The sequence below is a fragment of the Leuresthes tenuis genome, unplaced genomic scaffold, assembly GCF_036924035.1.
Source record: "Leuresthes tenuis unplaced genomic scaffold, fLeuTen1.0.hap1 SCAF_9, whole genome shotgun sequence".
NCBI classification, from domain to species: domain Eukaryota; kingdom Metazoa; phylum Chordata; class Actinopteri; order Atheriniformes; family Atherinopsidae; genus Leuresthes; species Leuresthes tenuis.
The window spans coordinates 11043061-11061530 of record NW_027325363.1 but is presented as its reverse complement, the minus strand read 5'-3'; the positions used below and the strand labels follow the sequence as shown (position 1 = coordinate 11061530).

The 18470-nt window shown below is 38.8% G+C and overlaps 1 protein-coding gene across 1 annotated transcript in view; it reads left to right on the top strand.

Annotated features, from left to right (window-relative positions):
- The first annotated feature begins 1125 nt into the window (after nucleotides 1–1125).
- Nucleotides 1126–18470, top strand: part of esamb (endothelial cell adhesion molecule b) — a 53055-nt gene continuing 35710 nt past the window's right edge. Inside the window, exon 1 of the mRNA XM_072392285.1 lies at nucleotides 1126–1430. Coding sequence (XP_072248386.1) covers nucleotides 1376–1430 — 55 coding nt within the window. The 5' untranslated portion in view covers nucleotides 1126–1375. The remainder of the gene's footprint in view (nucleotides 1431–18470) is intronic.

Genomic DNA, 18470 nt, shown 5'->3' with positions numbered 1-18470 from the left:
TCCTCTTATTCTGTTTTTTGTGAATTTGTTTGTTTTGTTTTTTTGATAAACTCCTCAGCTGGCAGTGGGTCCCACCTGATGGACCCCACCTTGGTATAAGCCTGCACCAGTGAGGAGAAGTGTGGCTAACTAGTATGTTTACAGGATACTACAGTAAATGGGGCAAAAGTGTGATGCTACAAATATTTAATTTGAAGGCATAAGAGATCATGGAAAGCAAGTGACGAGATACGTATTATTGATGAACAAATTTTAGAGACCATGTTATCGCAAAGCTGATGCACAATCTCACAGTTTTAAAGAAAGCCATTCACCCATCCACTTAATTTTATGAAATTCTGCTGGGGAGTTTTTGGCTTACATTTCAGACACACACAAAAAATCTGCAAGGCCATTACACTTCTTCATGTATGTACTCGTAAACTACTGATAAACACATTGTATATTTATGAATGTTAATTTACTTTTACTTCATATATCAACTGATATGCCACCAATTTAGCTGGCTTCCACAAATACTGATTTCAGAGTGTAAGAAGGAGCTATAACATATGCCTACCCAGCTACCAGAAAATTGACTTACTAGTTCTGATCAGTGGTATAGACGCACTTAAAGATTTGAATATGACAAAAGGTGTAGAACGGCTTCAGTCAGGTGTGCAATGGTTCTGGTCTGCTGTTGTGGCATATTTAAGTATCAGATGTAAAGTTTATTAAGAATGTCTTGAATAATGTTGTGGCTTTCCACACAGACAGTTTTAGTCTGTATTGTTTTGGGCAGCAGGGTGTTTGTATGGACCTCGCTGTGTTTGGGTGGATTAATGAATGTTTCCCACAGAAGCATGCAACAAGGGAGGAAACGTACAGAAATAACTTTGTTTCATTGTACTTTTTGGAGCCCTGATACTTTTTTCTTTCTTCGATGCACAGCACAATTACTGTTTGTTGCCAGGGGGCGACACCGAGCAGCTCAGATGGGTGAATAAGCTCCCACAGTTTACTGTAGATCAGAGCAGTGCAAAAGGCAACAGCACACACACCCGCTGAGGACCCGCAGCAGAAGTACAGGTGTGGGTACCTGAATTCAGAGCCTCGAGAAAGAAAGAAAAGAAAACTTGAACAGTGTGTTTGCCTCCTCCGGTTTGTGCTGTGAAGGAGCGGAACCGCGGGTGCGCACTGCCATGTCAGCCGCTGCTTGCCGGCGGGATGGCAACAGGAGCGGGAGCTTTACTTGCAGACGTCGCCTCGCTGCTTTCTTTAGCGGACAGTTAATTGTTACCTGAAGACAACTAGAAGCAGCAGTTTCAGGGAGTGCGGCGACTGTTTGGTGCCAGCTTTCAAAGAAGCTGCTGGAGCAGCCGGTGGATGTTGCGCCATGGAGATGAGGAGGGGATTTCGGGCCATACTGATGTTGATGTGGATTTTTCCAGGTAGGCTAATTAATCAATTAATTTGACGATCGAAATGCCGCGTGACTCTCCAGCAGCAGTTTGTTAGCACCTTGAAAAGTGTTTTGATTGGATTTATTTTTTAAAGAAAAAATTATGGTTTCTATTGAGTCAAGACTTTCCTTATAAAAGCTTTCTTCAAACTCCACATTTGAGTAGAAAGTGAAAAAAACCCCACCAACTCAGCTTCCCTTTTACCCACCTTATTCCCTACATAACACTAAGTTTTAATGTTTAATTGTGATGAATAAAGTTGATAACTTTACTCTGACCCCATGGCCTGTACACTTGTCTTCTCCAGATTTCGGTGCAAGTTATTTTAAACCCCAAAGGAGTGTAAATGGATTCAAATGCATCACTCACATTAATTCCCGCAAGGCTTTTAAGCATTTAGTTGCCAGCTCAGATCCCAAATAAGTGTCTTGGGGAGCCCCAAGCTCTTCCTCCTTCTTCTTCCTAGAACTTTTTTTGAATATAAATGCAGGAACAAGCTTGCAGACAATTCATGAAATAAGCCCTATGTAATTTTCATTGCCGTGAATTCCACTGTGGCTGTGCCTGCTTGTGCATGTGTATGTGTGTTTTAACAGGGCTCCCCTTTTAAGCTCACAGCAGAGTACTCTTCATCTTAACAGGGCATAATGTTGCTGCACGGTTGAATGCTCCAATGAATTTCAAGCAAGTCAAACATTGTTACTTTTCTGCTTTCTTTTGACTGTTATTGTCCCCTGTGAGGTTAGAAATAGCATAAAAGCATGAGTCCACCTGAAGGAGCAGAATGTCATTAAAAAAGTCCAGCTGAGAAATCCCAACTGTCAAATTAAGAAGGCTTACTTAATGGTATTGGTCATACAGGTTCAAAATCCTGCACAAAGCATTGGCTTTTAACTGGTGTGGCTTGTGGATAGCGACGGTACATAAGAAATTAACTTCATTTTGGAGAAGATCCCTTTTAAAAATGTTTGGCAAAAAGAAGCATTACAGTTTAGATGCTGAGTTTTAGTTACCATTGATTTTCCTCTCCCTTGTGACCACATGCTGTGCATCATCCTCTGCTCCAAAAAATTTCTCTGACTTGGCCATTCTTGTTCCTGTCAACTGTGCTGCCGCATAGTTTCTTAGTTTCTTTCTCGCCAGATGTTGGCGTCCCCTCAGTGTGGAAATCAGACGTTGTTTCAGCTTGTGTTTTTTATGTAAGGATTTGTTTGGTTCCAGCTGAAGATCTGACCTAAAGCAGCATCAGAAAACATAAAAAATCACAGCCCTCTTTGAGCCCTGAAAAATTTAGACATTATTTTCTCTCTTAGCAAAACAGAGGATACCTGGATTAGAATCTGTGGCTTGAATAAGAGGCTTCTGCACTGCAAATTGCTGTCGTGTGTTCATTACATCTGCCTCGGCTTGATTTGTGCTAAGTGGAATGAAACGAATGAACTCAGCTTGCAGCTCACTGAAGAGCAACTCCAGCCACTTCCTGTTATGATGATCAAATGGTTTTCTTAATTTGGACCATGGATTTCGTCTTTCAGTTTAGCAGCATGTCAGGCCGGTCCTTTGCCTCAGTAAAGTGTCTGTCCGAATTGAGTTAAGATGAGAAAAGGCAGCCCAGCATGTACTGATGAATCAACATAACTCATTGGCTTTACATGAAAAGAACCATGACTAATTGGTCTGTAAAATAATTCTGTTAATACTTGGCTGCCTTTGGGATCCTGTTTTGTACCAATTAACTGCAGTGAATCTGGTCCTAGCTGTACCATTATGTAGCTTATGTCTGTACTCAGACACAGACATACTGCTGTCCATCAGATAGCTCAGATTGACTTGAACATAGTGAAAAGGTGACTTGGTGTGCCAAACTCGCCTCCCCCTCTTGGGCCAGGCTGTTAAAATATTGTCGTGTCTTCAGCTGATGTGTTCACTGACTGCTGATTTATAATAAGACTGGAGCCACTTGGCTGTGTTGTAAGCTGATGTTTGTGAGCCAGCTATATCCCCTTTCAGAGAAGAACTCGCGGAGCTTAGGGTAATTCTGATTATGATTAACTAAACAAGAAATTAGTCGGTCATGGTCCTGAGTTGGAACAAACAGCATTCCCAGCAGGCTGCTGCACGAGAATTAACTATCAGTGCAAAGCTTTGGCAGGCCTCAGCAGCTTCCAGTGGATGGAAATAAAGAGCCTTAGTCCAGTTGGGCTGGATGATATTTACAGTTGAATTTATACTGATGCCAGTGCTGATAAATGGCATTTAATACCAGCCTCTATCAGTACCCTTGTCACGGCTTTACTCTCTATGTAATGGAGAAGAGTTTATTTATTGTAATGTGCTGAGGTTGGAGAGTAAAAAAGAGCTCAGAAAGAGCTCAGAGGATGATGTTTGTGTCCAAGTCTGTTCCTTTAATGTTTATGTGCTGCAAGTCACCACAACGAATTAATGTTAAGGAAAGACAGCATTGTCTTGACTGTGTTGGATTTCATCAGCCTGGTGTGTGTGTGTCAGCCAGAGTCATGCCTTTTCTGTCCTTACTTACACATACTCTACTCTGGTGCGAGACTTAAACCAAAGTGACAAACAGGAACTTAGCAGGCATAGTCTGGTACAGCCACAAGGCATATTTGGTGTTCTTAACCCTTGCTGCCTGATGCATTTCCCTGGTTGGTTCAAAGCTGGTGCCTAACATTAGTTTTGACAACCAAAGAGCAGTATTAGACCAACTTTTTGCAAATGTATAACCTGGACCTGCGTGCAAGATTGATGAAAATGCACATTTCTGCCCTGATGAAAGTCAGAAACCTTTTGCACAGAAAGACTGGATCGAAATTGGATTAAAAAAAAAAACTGTCTATGAAAAATCTTATTTCTTTCTTTTGCTACCTTAATTTGACACCATTTGGGCTGCTGCTTATGCTTGAGCTCATAAAGACACATAGGCCACAATATTGAGTGCAGCACAGAGCCCCCAAAGACATTTGGAAGGATTTGTTTTCTTTTTTTTCAGTATAAAATGGATTCTCTTTAGTCAGCCCATCATGTCTGTTTGATTGTAAGGGATATACTGCTAGTTAGTGGGTTTTATAAAATAGGTTTCAACCTCATTACATATTTCAAAATGCTCATGTTTTAGTGACAATTACACAAAACAAGTAAGATGATTTTCCCTGTCTGCATGTCAAGAGCTATAGTCCTTAGAGGCAAGACAAACATTGTGTTTGCCCTGAGTACAGAAACAAACAACTGATAATTTGTTGTTAATATTAGATGAACCTTGTTCTCAGTGGGCTAATTCTCTGATGTATTAATCTTTCAGGTGGTGTTTAATTATGTATCCATCTCTTTAAAATGTTCATTGTCACGCTGTAGGTCCATCGTGGAAATACTCAGCCATGGAGGAGGAGTCTGACAGCATGTAAATAAAAGAAACCTCAGGGCTTGTCAATGAGGTTGAAAACTGGATTTTCATAGGAGGTCCTTAATGATAGCAACAAAAAAAAAAAAGACGTCTTTTTTTTCTGTAAGGGCACCTCAAAAGAGGCTATTCTGTGAGACTATAGTGTGTGAGTATATCTTTATTTATTGATTTGGTGTTTCGTTTTGTTGATTGATTCTGGAATTACCCGTGTTTGTCAGTTTTGTGTCAGTGTTTAAAAAGAATAGACACAAAACTTAAAAGATTCCAAAGGTTTCTCGCTTGCTTTCACTAGCTTTTTTAATACAATACCCTAAAATATTCAGAGCACAGTGATCTCTGATAATAAAAGATATGAATCTAAACATTTAAAAGCCTTGAAGCAGGGAACATCTGGCATTTTATTTCTGCTTTTGTTTTAGAAATGACCTAATTCAATCCCAAAAATAGTTGCTGATTACCTTTCTGCTGACAAACTCGTGGATTTAATGCTGTTCGCCATTCAAAGTGCCTCAGCCTTCTCCCCTCCTGCAGGCTAATAAGCAGAAATAAAACATGTGAGCGTGTTAGTTATCGCTCGTCCTTGTCAGCTGCCAAGAACAAAAACCCTGGTGTTGTACATCTTCCGAGGCCCTTTATTGGGCTGAATTTATCTTTTCTGGTGTAAGTTGTTAAATTGCCACCAGTTTCATGCACTGTTACATCTGGGAGGCTGACACATACCTCAGTGTGGGTGTTTGATGAGGGAGCCTAATTGACCATAGTCCTCTCTGCATGTCATGAACTCACAGAAGACCCCTGCAGAGGGTACAGAAAGACAGGAGTCAGAAAGAGCCAAAGCTACAAAAAGGATTCTATCATGTAAAACTAGGTCAAATTAATTGGCTTACGCTCACCACACAATGAAGAGAACAGTGGCGAATAGAGATATGTTCCCACGCACAACAGCTGCTGTATGTTTGACTCCATATTGACATGGCTGTATGTGAACATCAAGTTAACGGTGTGGACAGTTGCAGCAGCAGAGGTTGACAGGCGTTGATTGAAGCTCTGCATGCCGGCTCACTGAGCTTGTATGTCTCTGAGGCAGACAGTCTGTGATGGAAGTAAAAATGATGTTAACTCTGATGTAGTACATGCAGGCACATACAGGCTAATCCAGTTGCAAAAAAAAGAACATACTTTATATATTTATATATGTGTATATATATTGCATTCTGCCATTGTTTGTTACGATTAACCATATGTGTTTGCTTCTATTATCATATCTGGTCATGCACATTTTAGCTGCACATTTTCTCCCAACAGTGGGAAGAAAAACATGGCACACAATGTGAACTGTTGCACTCACAAGCTATTGTGCATTTTCCTTGTTGAGTGGCTCACTTTGATGTTTGGTACACTGACTGCATTAGTGATTTTCTGTCCACTGCACACAGTCTAGTAACTCTCAACATTGTGCGGCTGTATTCTGTTTAAAAAGGGATCATTTAAAACAGTAACTCAACTACAGAGAAAGTGGCAAAGAGTGATTACTTTATCAGCTTGAGGGAAATTCATTTAAATGAGTTTAATCTTTAAAGGACAGTTCTGGAGTTTTTAAACCTTTGCCCTATGTTCCTGTCTTGTTTCTGTCTTGTCTTGAATGAGCAAAAATGAAGTGGAATTTCTATAACCAGGGGAACTCAAAGTAAATGCCCTGATGAAGTGTCTGTAGAATATATTTGCTGAGTCAGGTGGCAATTGGTTTTGTTCCATCAAAGACAACCGGACTTGATTTCTTGGTTCTTGAATTTGTCCACCTAAAATCAAAAGTGCTTCTTTTCAGGCTTATAAGCTGTAGTTGTTACATTAACACTTTTAACCCTGAAACTCCTCACCAGTCTGACTGAAGAATTAGCCATGTGCTTATTACTTTACATCCATGTTTGTATTGAGGTTCAGGTTGGGTGTTTAAATGCACCCTGACTGTGGGACGTAGCTTTGGTTTAGATGGACTCGTTTGGAAACATCTATTGAGCTTACATGTAAGGTAACCCCAGTGAAGTTACTCTACTGTTGACATCTGCCTGCTGCTTGCGGTGCTAACACGATCTGGTAAGTTCCATGTTTTATGTTTATACTATTTACTCGTCTGTCATCTAACCTGTATATGAAGCCTTGACCACTCACGTTGCCCTCGAACAGGCTTTCTTTCAGATGGTGCAGCGCTTTTCTTCATTTAACAATGAAGATCTGTGTTTTTAGTCACCACCGAAGGGACCATTATTCAGAATGAATATCGGCCTAAAATGATCAGAGCACCCTTAATGTAGCATAACCTTAGTGTCTGACCACATTATGAACCTGACAAATAACTGAAGAGAGGGCAGGGGGTGACTAGTTGCAGGAGGACATAAGTATAAATATATGGACAAAGCTTGCAAGATGGTTGAGTTTGCAATGGACTTTTCTTAAGTGGGATGATTACTGTCAGTCAAATAAGAACAGGAAAGGCACATTTTCATTAAAGTGATAATCGACAATCGTATAAAACCACTGCATGTCACACTTTAGCAGCTGCAAGTCCAAAGCAAACACAGCCAAAACCAAAAGTAAAGCCCAGCGTGCAACCTTTCAAACAGGTCATGCATCTCTCTATGAAGGAAAAAGCAGATGAATAGGGACTCGGATTGTATCCCCTCCTTTTTAAAAGTTTTAATTGGCTTAATTTACTGTGAATTTAATCTGAACAGTCTTGCCCTGCTGTTTTTCTACCTACTGTTTCATGTTTTATTTACTGCTTCCTATGCTTGGCAGTTTTTGTGTTTAATTCTTGAGAGTATATTAACATTGCTTGATTAATCAGTCATGCATTTGTTTTTATTGTGTTTGCACTTCGTAACACTGCTTTTTTGATAAGTGCTTTTCAAAGAAACTTTATTACAGTCATTTTTTACTTTAACAAGGATCGTCAATATATTGTTAAATCTTCACATGACTAGTTGTGCTTTTTTTGCCATATTAAAGTTTAAATTATAATACTTGATATTGTTCTTATTAAAGATAGTTTCAAAACCCAAAAGCTTACTTATCAAATGGCATGAAAATTATTTTAAGATACTAGTAATACAGCCCACCTGGAGGAAACTGACTGCTTGCTGGTATTTGTTGTTCAGACAATTTTCCCTGTAAGAGTCCAACAAAGATTTCAGTTTATTTTAGGAAAAAGGGAATCTGTTGTGTAAGAAACAGTTAAATTAGTGCAGTTGCAATCAAAGTCATGAAGAAGGCACAAAGCCAATCACTCAGACTTTTATCATCATACTATGCAGACGGTAAATATATGCAGGGAAACCATCTTGGTTTTAAATGTGTTGATTTGTCAGTATCATCAGATTCACATGAGAAAAGGGGGATCCTTCCAGCATGAATAATTAGAAAATGTACGCTTGGATACATGTAGCAACATCAACATTTTACCTCAATGACAGAATTTCACCTCATTAACTCCGACTGCTCACAGACATGAATCGATGTCAGGCACGCTTTGTGTCAGACTTTGTTAAAAAGTAATCGCTTTTGGCGCTTTATTTCATTTAGATTCTCCTGCCTACGGGTTGTGACTTTGTTAAATATGGGTTGTGTAAATTAAAGCATACATTTAAAGCAATGAGACACAAAGAAGCCTTGACAGACAGAGTGTGTGGGAAAGCCTAACAGTTGTGCATCGCCATCACACCGCTGTCTGTGGTCACTAATGATGTGGCCACCAGTGACCATTTTGCTTCATCCACCGGGAGAGGACAGAGTCTGCACACATTTTACCAATTACACTCATTTGGCTGTTCGATCTCACTTCAGATATTTTGCCCTCGCAGCTTCTGAATCGCAGCTGTGCGAAGGAAAAAGCATCCAAATGAGGCGAGCTGTGTTAGTACCACCGCTGGTGTCCTTGCTGATCATAGGCGATAAATTATGAATCTTAGCGGAGTGTGTCATTTGCACCCTGGGTGTGGGCGAGGGTCACGATGATACAGACCAGGTGCACTCTGGGAAAATGGCACACACTAATGAGATACGATCCCTCTGTAAATGAGACCTTTGCTCTGGCTAGAGTTGAGAGACCAGGCGTACACACACACACACGCATATGCACAACACAAGACTAGTAACTATCATCTGCAGCAGCAACTGATTTGCCAAAAAGCATTTTGGCAAAGGTTTCAGACAAAGAAGGTCTTTAATGCTGTGTTCATGGCTGTGAAAGCAGCTTTGAATGGAAATTGATTGTGTTTGCAGTTTTTCACAAATGCTTCAAACTGAAAATAGCATAGAAAATGTAATTAAAGAGGCTTTTTGTTTTTTTTTTGTTTTTTTTTTCAAAAATACATTTTAAAATGTTTTATTTTATCCAAAGAGGAAGATTATTTTTCAGGGGTAAAAGGCATGAAAATGCCTGACCTCTTACAGAAATGAAACACCCTTTTTTTTTTTTACTTTGAGGTGCAGGTTTGGAAATTGGTTGTCTGGTGGGCAAATGAGTTTTGCACTAAGACGCTGAAAGATTATAGCTCTGTGAGGCTGTTATAGGGAAGGAGATGGGTTTTTTCTTTGTGGCGTTGGATGGGTTTTCCGCTAAGCTGGATTGGTGATAGGTTAGTTTTACAATGCAAAATGATAGCCCTGTGAAACTGGTGATATTTTCTTGTGTCTTGTGTTTCAAGAAGTTACGGATGCGTTTGGTAGGTTTTAGTCCGAGCACAGATGAGAAATTAGTATTCATTGAGGAGTCAGAGGCATCGCTGTTTCTTTCTGCTGATGCTTGACTGTCTCGGCAGATGGATGGGAGGGTTGTTGTGGCCAGATTAATGCTGTCATTTGGCTGAGGCGTAACCTTTTCAGGCTACGGGTGCAATTGTGTGAAGCTAAATAAGGTTCCTCAGGTCAATCCCTCAGTGAACAGGCAACTTGGATACAGAAGCTGCAGTTTTTCGGTCTCAGATTAAAAAAAACTAAATTATAGTGTGCCTCTGCAGTGTCTTTCCCTTTCACGAAGTGCATTCTGCAGGAAAAGCCTTCCCTTTTTCACTTTACTAAAACTTTAATATTTGACTGGGGAATATGTGTTAGATCGCCTGACTTTACCAGGATTGTGATTCATTGTGAGTTAACCGAACATCTAATGGGTGGAATAAAATTTGCTGCTCTGCTGGATGAATGTTATTGACTTACATTTTCTGCCATCATGAATTTTGGCGTGAAATGAATTGTTAATTTCCCCATACTTTACATCTAGAGCCATTAGTTTGGTTTCCATCAGCTCTTTGGATGTGCACTTTGAAGCCGTGCCTTAGAAAAGGATGATGGAAATGACAATTTTGAAAAAGAAATCTCAGTTTTAACTGAGAAAGGCTTGCGTGAGGTGGTTTTTGCCTTTTCAAAAAAAATATTTCTGATGCATTAGGGTAAATTGAAATGTCAAATGCAGATGCAAATGCATGTTACTCAAATGACCGTCACATTAGCTTTTTTGCTTTGAGAGATAAAAACCTGGTCAGCACAGAACAGAATATGCCCAGTGTAAAAGAATTCTGAACAAACTTACAATTTTTCTCTTTGATATTGTCAAAGTAACTTGTGACTGCTTTTCTTTGCATTATAGCCATTTGCAACATAACCTTTACCATCACCTGATGGTGACAGTTTGTATATCCAAACTGGGTAATGGAAACATATTTTCCATGAAGCATCATTTCAGAGGTTAATCTCAACTTCACTTTGCTTCAAGATGGGAATTGCCTATTATCAAGATCTCAGATTGTGCTCATGGTAAACATTACACCTGCTAAGCATGGCTTTCCAGCTTCTCACTGCAATGTTAGCATGAAGAATGAGTTCTATTCTGCACTTTTAATCTATAACGTTTTATTTTGTAGAGATGCACCAAGAACAGTGATCAGCCACATCACTTAAACCCCTTACAGGTGAAATGAACAGGAATGATGGGGCAGCTATAGTTCAGGAGGAGCAGTCGCCTGTCAACCCCACATTGCTTACTGATGTCTCTATCTGTGTATGAATGTTTGTGATGGACAAAAAAGCACTGTGTAGCCTGTAAAGACTGTATAAACTAAGATATGCTGTATGATTGTTTGAGTGAATGTAGCATATAGTGTAAAAGCGCTTTAAATGGTCAGCTAGACTAGAAAAGCGCCATATGAGTACAGTCTATTTACCATCTGGACGATCATCTCATTGCAATTTTCTTCTTGCAAACCTCGGTTCTTTGTCTTTGTGCGGCTGAATCTCCTCACCTACACATTTCTCCAGCAACCTCCTCCAGCTTCTCCTGAGGGATCCAACGTTGCTTCCAGACCAGCTGGAAGATGTAATCCCTTCAGGAGTCCTGGGTCAACCCCAGAGCCCCAGCTGGCCGGGCCAGTTAAACCTCTAAGAAGGGGCGCCAGGAGGGATCCGCATCAGGTGCCTGAACCACCTCAAATGGATCCTCTTAATGTGGAGGAAGAGCAGCTGGTCTGCTCAGTGCCTGTGACAGATTTCCAGAACTTCTTAATATATCTTGGAAAGTGGAGCCACCATGGGGAGAGAACTCATTTCTGAATGTTCAGCAACATTTCATGATTTTTTTTTTTTTCCAATTTCACTCCAGTTAGAGTCCATCAAAGTGACATAGTTAAGAGGTGGAACTTGATTGCGTGTTTATCCTGCGCACTGATTTTGAATATATAGCAATTTATGCATAAAAGTGAAAAAGACATTGAATCTTTTTCAGAAGAAATCTGCCTTCTGAGTGACACATATTAACAAAAAACTGCCGGTGAAACCTTTTGATTGTAAAGGCACGGTGTCCGGTGGTTTACCTAATCTGCTCACTGTGTATGTCTCCCTGAAGGGGCCTTTGTTGTTCCATAAATCCCCCTTGCCTTTGGTACCTTTCTAGCCCTCAGGTGTTTATTGCAGTTGTAACATCAATTTAGCTTGTGAATCAAACTTCCGCTCCATATGGCCGCTTGGAGCTGGCGAGGCCATTGACATTAGAATTAACACCCCCGGGTGGTGATGGTGAAAATAGAAAGAACCTTGCAAGCAGAATACAAGGCGGTACCCTAGATTGTAATCTCAGTAGTATGTCAAACCGAGGCATATCTGGGTCTTTGGGATGATTGAGGATTGAACTCAGCCAGGGTTAATGACCTTACCATCACCTGAAGTGACACTGCTGTCCGTAAGCCTCTCCAGGTGCTGTTGATTTGAACAGAGACATCTAATGACACAAATTTCTCCTCAGCAACACGAAGAAGGACTGTGCGCATATTCAGAAGAGATTCATATAACTGGACATCAAAAGAAATCTGCCTCTCTGCAAACCAACAAATCCAGGAGAAAATTGCCGTTTTGCAGATTACATTACATTCAATTTCTTTTTGGAACCTGTTCCACACATAAATGAACATCAAAACATCAAAGTCATCTTTAGACTGCTGTGATGTTCCAACAAGAAGCATCTGAACCAAATGAAAAAGAATTGGCATGAAATGACCTTGCTTCAGTTTACGGATGATGTAGAAGGTCAGAAAGGTATTTTGGTACATTGTCACAGATCCTGAAATGTTACCATGTCTGGACTTCCATTCCACTTAGACTCCGTGTTGGTTGAGGAGTATTTTTAACTGAGACCATTTTTGAAATGTCAGTGCTCAGAACATCCATATCAGAGATTTTTTTTGTCCTCTTAATCACTGTTGATGTCGGTGAAGCACAACTGTAATTTCTGAGTCTATTACTTGCTGTTGTTTAGTGGAATTGCAGTGTAATTATCCTATAAGGCTTGTCCTGGGTGAGACACCGTTTCAGCTCATTTACGAATGAAAAGCTCTTTTGCTTCCTGACTGATAAAACACCGTAGGAGAGTCTTAATGAGGCTGCTGCTGGCTCTGTACATCCACACACATTTTGATTGACTAGACTGCCAACAAACAAATTCAACCTTTCAGTCTGTGAGTAAATACATCTTTAATCAGCCTGCATTTAGATATAAAAAATAACATAATATGTGTTGCATGTTTATCTGACGTGTGTTAAATTAAGCATTTTGTGACAACTAAATTCATTAATTTCACTTTTAGATATTGTCACAAATTGACTGAAGATAACTGTCATGTATTTTGTGTTGATATCTGTATAACAGGGGTGTAAAGGTGCACTGACTTCACATTATATTCCTGTTTTTGCTGTCGCACTTAACCAGGTTTTCTAGATCTTTGTGATAGAAACAGCACAAAGAGGAATGATAAAAACAGCCACGTGCCAGAACTCAGAACATGCTTCTAGAATCAGGAGATGAGCCATCAGCTTGGTGAGATTTTAGTACAAAATAAATAGATTCATTTAAGGTGTAGAGTTTTATTTGTAGATCGTATTCATTTGATAAAAATGTGCTTCATTTGCAACACTTCTAAAGAAGGCCAGTTTTAAGGGAAAAACACAACCCCTCGTTTTCATTATGGCAGGAAAAACAAAAAAGCAGAAAAACATTTTGGTAATTTATGATGAAGCGAACACACCTTCTGGAACCTTTGATTAGCCATATTTTATGAGATGATTCCAATTCCAGCATTCTTTCTCTCTGTAAACTTTAATTGTCAGTCAGTACAAGTAAGGGAGCTGTTTTTTGCCTTGAGGTGTTTATCTCACACCAATCCTTTAAACTCTTCCTCAGCACACAAACATTCTTAGTTTAAACTGTTTAACTTGCTGTAATGCTGTCAAGAACTGAAGAGGAAAAAGTGATCCGAGCTGTCACCGATGACCTGAGTTTGTGTTTAACAGGAGCGCTCTGAAAATGAGGTCATGGTGCATCTTGCTTTTGCTCACTCGCTGGGTTACAAAATGAAGAGTTCAGGGTAACGGGGCAGATATTTTAAAAAACAAAGTGGAAATAAAAGGAATTGATTTATCATCCATTTCAAAATGACGGATAGCAGAGTTTGTTTTGCCTTTTCGCCACAGTTAGTGTTGTCACTTTGCAGGTTGTCTCTCAATGTCTAACGCTTGATAAGTTTTACTAATTGACAGCTTTGTGTCTTCCTATCACTGAAGAATTTCTCTTCTGCAATGTGTGTATGGGTGAGGCTGTGATGTTTCTGTTTGTGTTGCTGTGTTGATGATAGGAATCATCCTGTGGTTCATATGTGCAGAAGTGACTGGCACAGAATCACCTGACACCAATCAAGCTCAGAAGAGGCTAATAAGTGTATCTGGGAATAATTAAGAAAATATTGGATGTGTCTTTGGACAGACTTAGTGATGGACTGATGCCGCATCCTGCCTGAGTTGTTTTTATGCTGCAGCTAAAAACAGTGGCTGGACTGTTGGAATATTTCTGATAGAATGAAATACAAAATGTACAGTACTCATGGATATTTAATATGCTTTGAGACCTTTTTCAATACAACCACAACAGTCCTACATGTGTGTGAATTATACTTAAGTCACAAGAAAGAAAAACAGTTATCCATAAAACCCTTTGATCTTTTTCTGGGAAATTCCTTTTTAAAAAAGTATGTGGTTTACGTTTTATAACAGATATTATTCTTAAAACATTTGTCTTTTTCAGGCTGTCTGTTTGGTGAGTTTAACTGAGATCTAAAATCCTAAGAGCAGGTTTAAAGATAAACATATCAGGATTTTAACAAACACAGCTCAGTGTTTCTCCTCTCTCTTTTGCATTCACGGCTGTGTGACTAATACACCTCAAATTGTGTGAACAAAAGTGCTTACACAAGAACAGAGTGGCAAAATCATCAGTTTTTGAAATAGTCAATATGCTTTATTTTCAATAGCCTGAAGTAAAACTAGAAGAACACGACCTGCTTTGTTAGGCTCTCCCCTGTATCACTGTCAGCAAAATGGCAGCAGGCAGTCAAGCATTAAATTACAAATGGTATGATCTATACAGTCTTACCTATATATTTTTTTTTCAGTGGGAAATTTGCTCATTTCCATTTCAAGCCCAGGGGTTGGTTGGTCCTCTAAATTGAACTGGTGAACAGCTGCCTCTCAAAAACCTGCTCAGACCTGATAAGCTCAGTAACCATGACACCCTTACCGGCAAAGCTCAGACATCAAATATGCTTCATTTCAAATGGAAAGGGGAAGTCATGAACTTTCCCAGGTAACAAATCTACCCCACCACCATCATCCGCCCACCAAAAAAATGTAGAAATTAATCTGACACATAGAAATGATTCAGCCTCGAGAACTTCACCTCAGTGTGGACAGTAGCTCCGGCTGTATTCAGTCTGTCACTGCTCTAAATCACACGTGTTGGCCATTATGCGACCCTCACATTTACATTTCCCTACCTGTATTTCCCTCGAACAGAAAACTATCCGACCATATTTGTTTTCGTTATTTACTTTAATACTTTTGACCTAAGCTCCAAACCCTTAAACATCTCCCATGACTAGAGTAATAGAAACTAGATGAAAAATATCTAATCCTAGCTTGATTCATTCTTTTAACATTTTACCTCAGCAGAATATTATCTTTACCTTATCCAATCATCTAGAGGTGCATCAGAAAACAGTTATTACCAAGTGAAATCTTTTGTATAAGAGGTCTCCGACAATTGCTGTCGATGTTTTCACACCAATAGGATTCATAGCAAATTGAGCCCGGAGGTGGACTGATTAATGCCAAATGTCAATGGGGCTCCTGCAGTCCAGGATGTTCTAGTTAGAAGGGCCTGACTTAAAGAAATGTAAAAGTATCTGCAAACAAATTTGTTTTATAATAGGTATGTGATTTAAACTGGAAGGTATATTTTTCAATCAATTTGAGCAAATCCAAGTGCTTGTATTTGTTAAAAAAAAGATTGTTGTGGACTAGTTTCTGGTTTTATTTGTCCCCTTGCTGTGGTGAATATTTGCTCAAAAGCACCCATTTAGCAGGATTTCCCCCATCCCTGGACAGTTTGACATGCTCGAGTAGTGGTTTCTTGGAGCAAATGGCACACAGCTTCATCTAAATTGACTTACGTTTATCATCTGACCTGAACCCAGAATGCTCCCACATAAGTAGTAAAGCAGTAACAAAAGTATAATTGATGTTCCTGTGTGTTGATAGTAGTTTAAACAGTATCTTGCTCAGTTATGATGCAAATAGAGTGTATTTAAACCCCTCTGTAATAGAATTGTGATACTTGATAAATATATATATTTTTTTATTACACTATTTTTTATATTTGACAGTATTTGACAGTCTCCTCTTCTGCATCAAAGTCAAAGTCAAATTTATTTGTATAGCACATTTCATGTACAAAACAATTCAAAGTGCTTTACATAAAATAAAAGCATTGCAGCGGGGAGGTGAAGAAGCATTAAAAATACGTAAAAGAATATAAAGAGAAAACAAATAAAATAATTAAAATGAATAAAAACAAGCAACAATTGATAAGTTAAAAGATAACATGCAGATTTCATGCATAGACACATGAGAAAAGAAATGTTTTTAACCTGGATTTAAAAATGTCTACATTTGGTGACAGTTTAATCTCCACTGGCAGTTTGTTCCACTTGTTTGCAGCATAACAGCTAAATGCTGCTTCTCCATGTTTAGTCTGGACTGTGGACTGGACCAGCTGACCTGAGTCCTTAGATCTAAGAGCTCTGCTGGGTTTATATTCTCTGAACATATCACAGATGTTGTTTGGGTCTAAACCAGTCTGGGATTTGCAAATCATCAGTAGGCTTTTAAAATTTATTCTGTGACTGATTGGAAACCAGAGTTAAGACTTTAAAACTGGTGTGATGTTTGTGTGATTGTTTTAAAAAGTTTGTCCATACTTGTTTTTGTGTTGTGCGCTTGAATATGTCATCATCTATTCGTATACAATTGAACCCTCATTCTTTGTTTTGTTTTTTTGCGTTGTAAATATACGTTTTTGTTGTTGTGCTTTCAGTTTATTAAAATGAAGCCCGCAGACTAAAGAAGATAAAAGTAAATAATTTCCTTCAGCTCCTGTTTTTAGGTCTTCTGCTTTGAGCAATTACAGAGGCGTCATCTTGAAATGTGCACCCTTTATGCGTCGCTTTTATTCTTAGTAACCGTGTTGACTGAAAACAAAGCGAGATTAAAAGCTGCTTAAAAAACGCTACAGATATTTTCATTAAAGGAAGCCTTTCTATTCTGGTGTTGCAACAAAAACTGCAGAGAGTCTCACCGTCTACATTGTTTGATGATAAATAATATTCTAAAAGATTCCTGGTTTTGTGACATTTAAAGGTTGTTTTTTTTTTTTCATCACTTGCCTGTTCTCCTTCACATCAACACTGACCAATCAGCCAAAACAAGAAGCTAGTCAGATTTTTTTTTTTGTCTGAAGTTTTCAGCGCTTCATGCATTTTGATCCTCTAATCAGAGCACTGTGTGTCCTCTCCCTCGAAATGAGAACATTACCGTAACTAATGCAGTCACAGAAACGGAGCTGCTTGTATTAAATGGCGTTTAATTTGAGAGCATTTTCATTTTGAAGTCAAAACCCAAGTTACCTTGAGTTAAATCTCAAAGGAAAAGTCATGGAGTAAAATGTTTAATAGTTATAGTTTAATTTATTTTATTATTTTAATTTATTTTGACATTGTCTGATAAGAACTTACTTTTTGCTCCACATAAGAGAAGCTGCAGACTCAGTCATTTGCTGTTTTTCCAACTCTACTGTATTGCAGATAAAGTCTTTCATTATAATAAGAAAAATGGTTTGTTTCATAGATGAATGTTATTTTCACACAATAGTCAGTAAATCTCAGTGTTTCTTTTTGCATTGGATTAGATTAATTGGCCGACACTAATGAACATTATTGGTGACTCTGATGTGACGTTTGAACTAAAGGAGTTAGGATAAATTCACACAGCCTAAGTTCTTGTATTCTTCTTCTGCTGACACACACATGTGCAACATGTCATGTTTTACATATGTTTGACAATGTAGTCAGCTAAGTCCTCTTATCTTGCATTCTGGTCAGATTTTGGACTGTAGGGGCTCAGGATCGCCTGAATGAGCCTTTCATTTAAAAAAGTACCAATTTTTTAAATGGACAAAAGAAAAAGAGTGTGAGTGACGGACTCACTAAATGGACACAGAGGTGGTTTGGCAGTTAGCCTGCAGTATTGTACTAAAAGATGTTTTTTTTTTTTTTTTTTATAAAATGTATTTAAACTACAGTCATAGGAAAAAAAGCAGAACGAGAGATGAACAGTTTGATTTAGAGGATTGTGTGTGGCATTCCTCTGGCAGATTCAGGACGTCCAACATGTAGTTCTGGATATTTTTTTCTTTAAGATTAACGTGACAGGATAGCCCCAATAAGAAATCATTTTACAATTTTCTTACATATATTCTATTGTGTTATTCCATTTAAATTCTTCCCATTCTAAGATATAAACATTTTTATAATAAAAATATATGTATTTTGCTGTATTCTAAAAGCTGTATTAAAGGTGCAACCTTTGTTTTTTACATTTGGTATGTTAACATGTGCATGTGTCATGTGTAAACAACTATATCAGTGTGTGTCCAGTGACTGCTGCCCTCTCTGTGACATTTGACT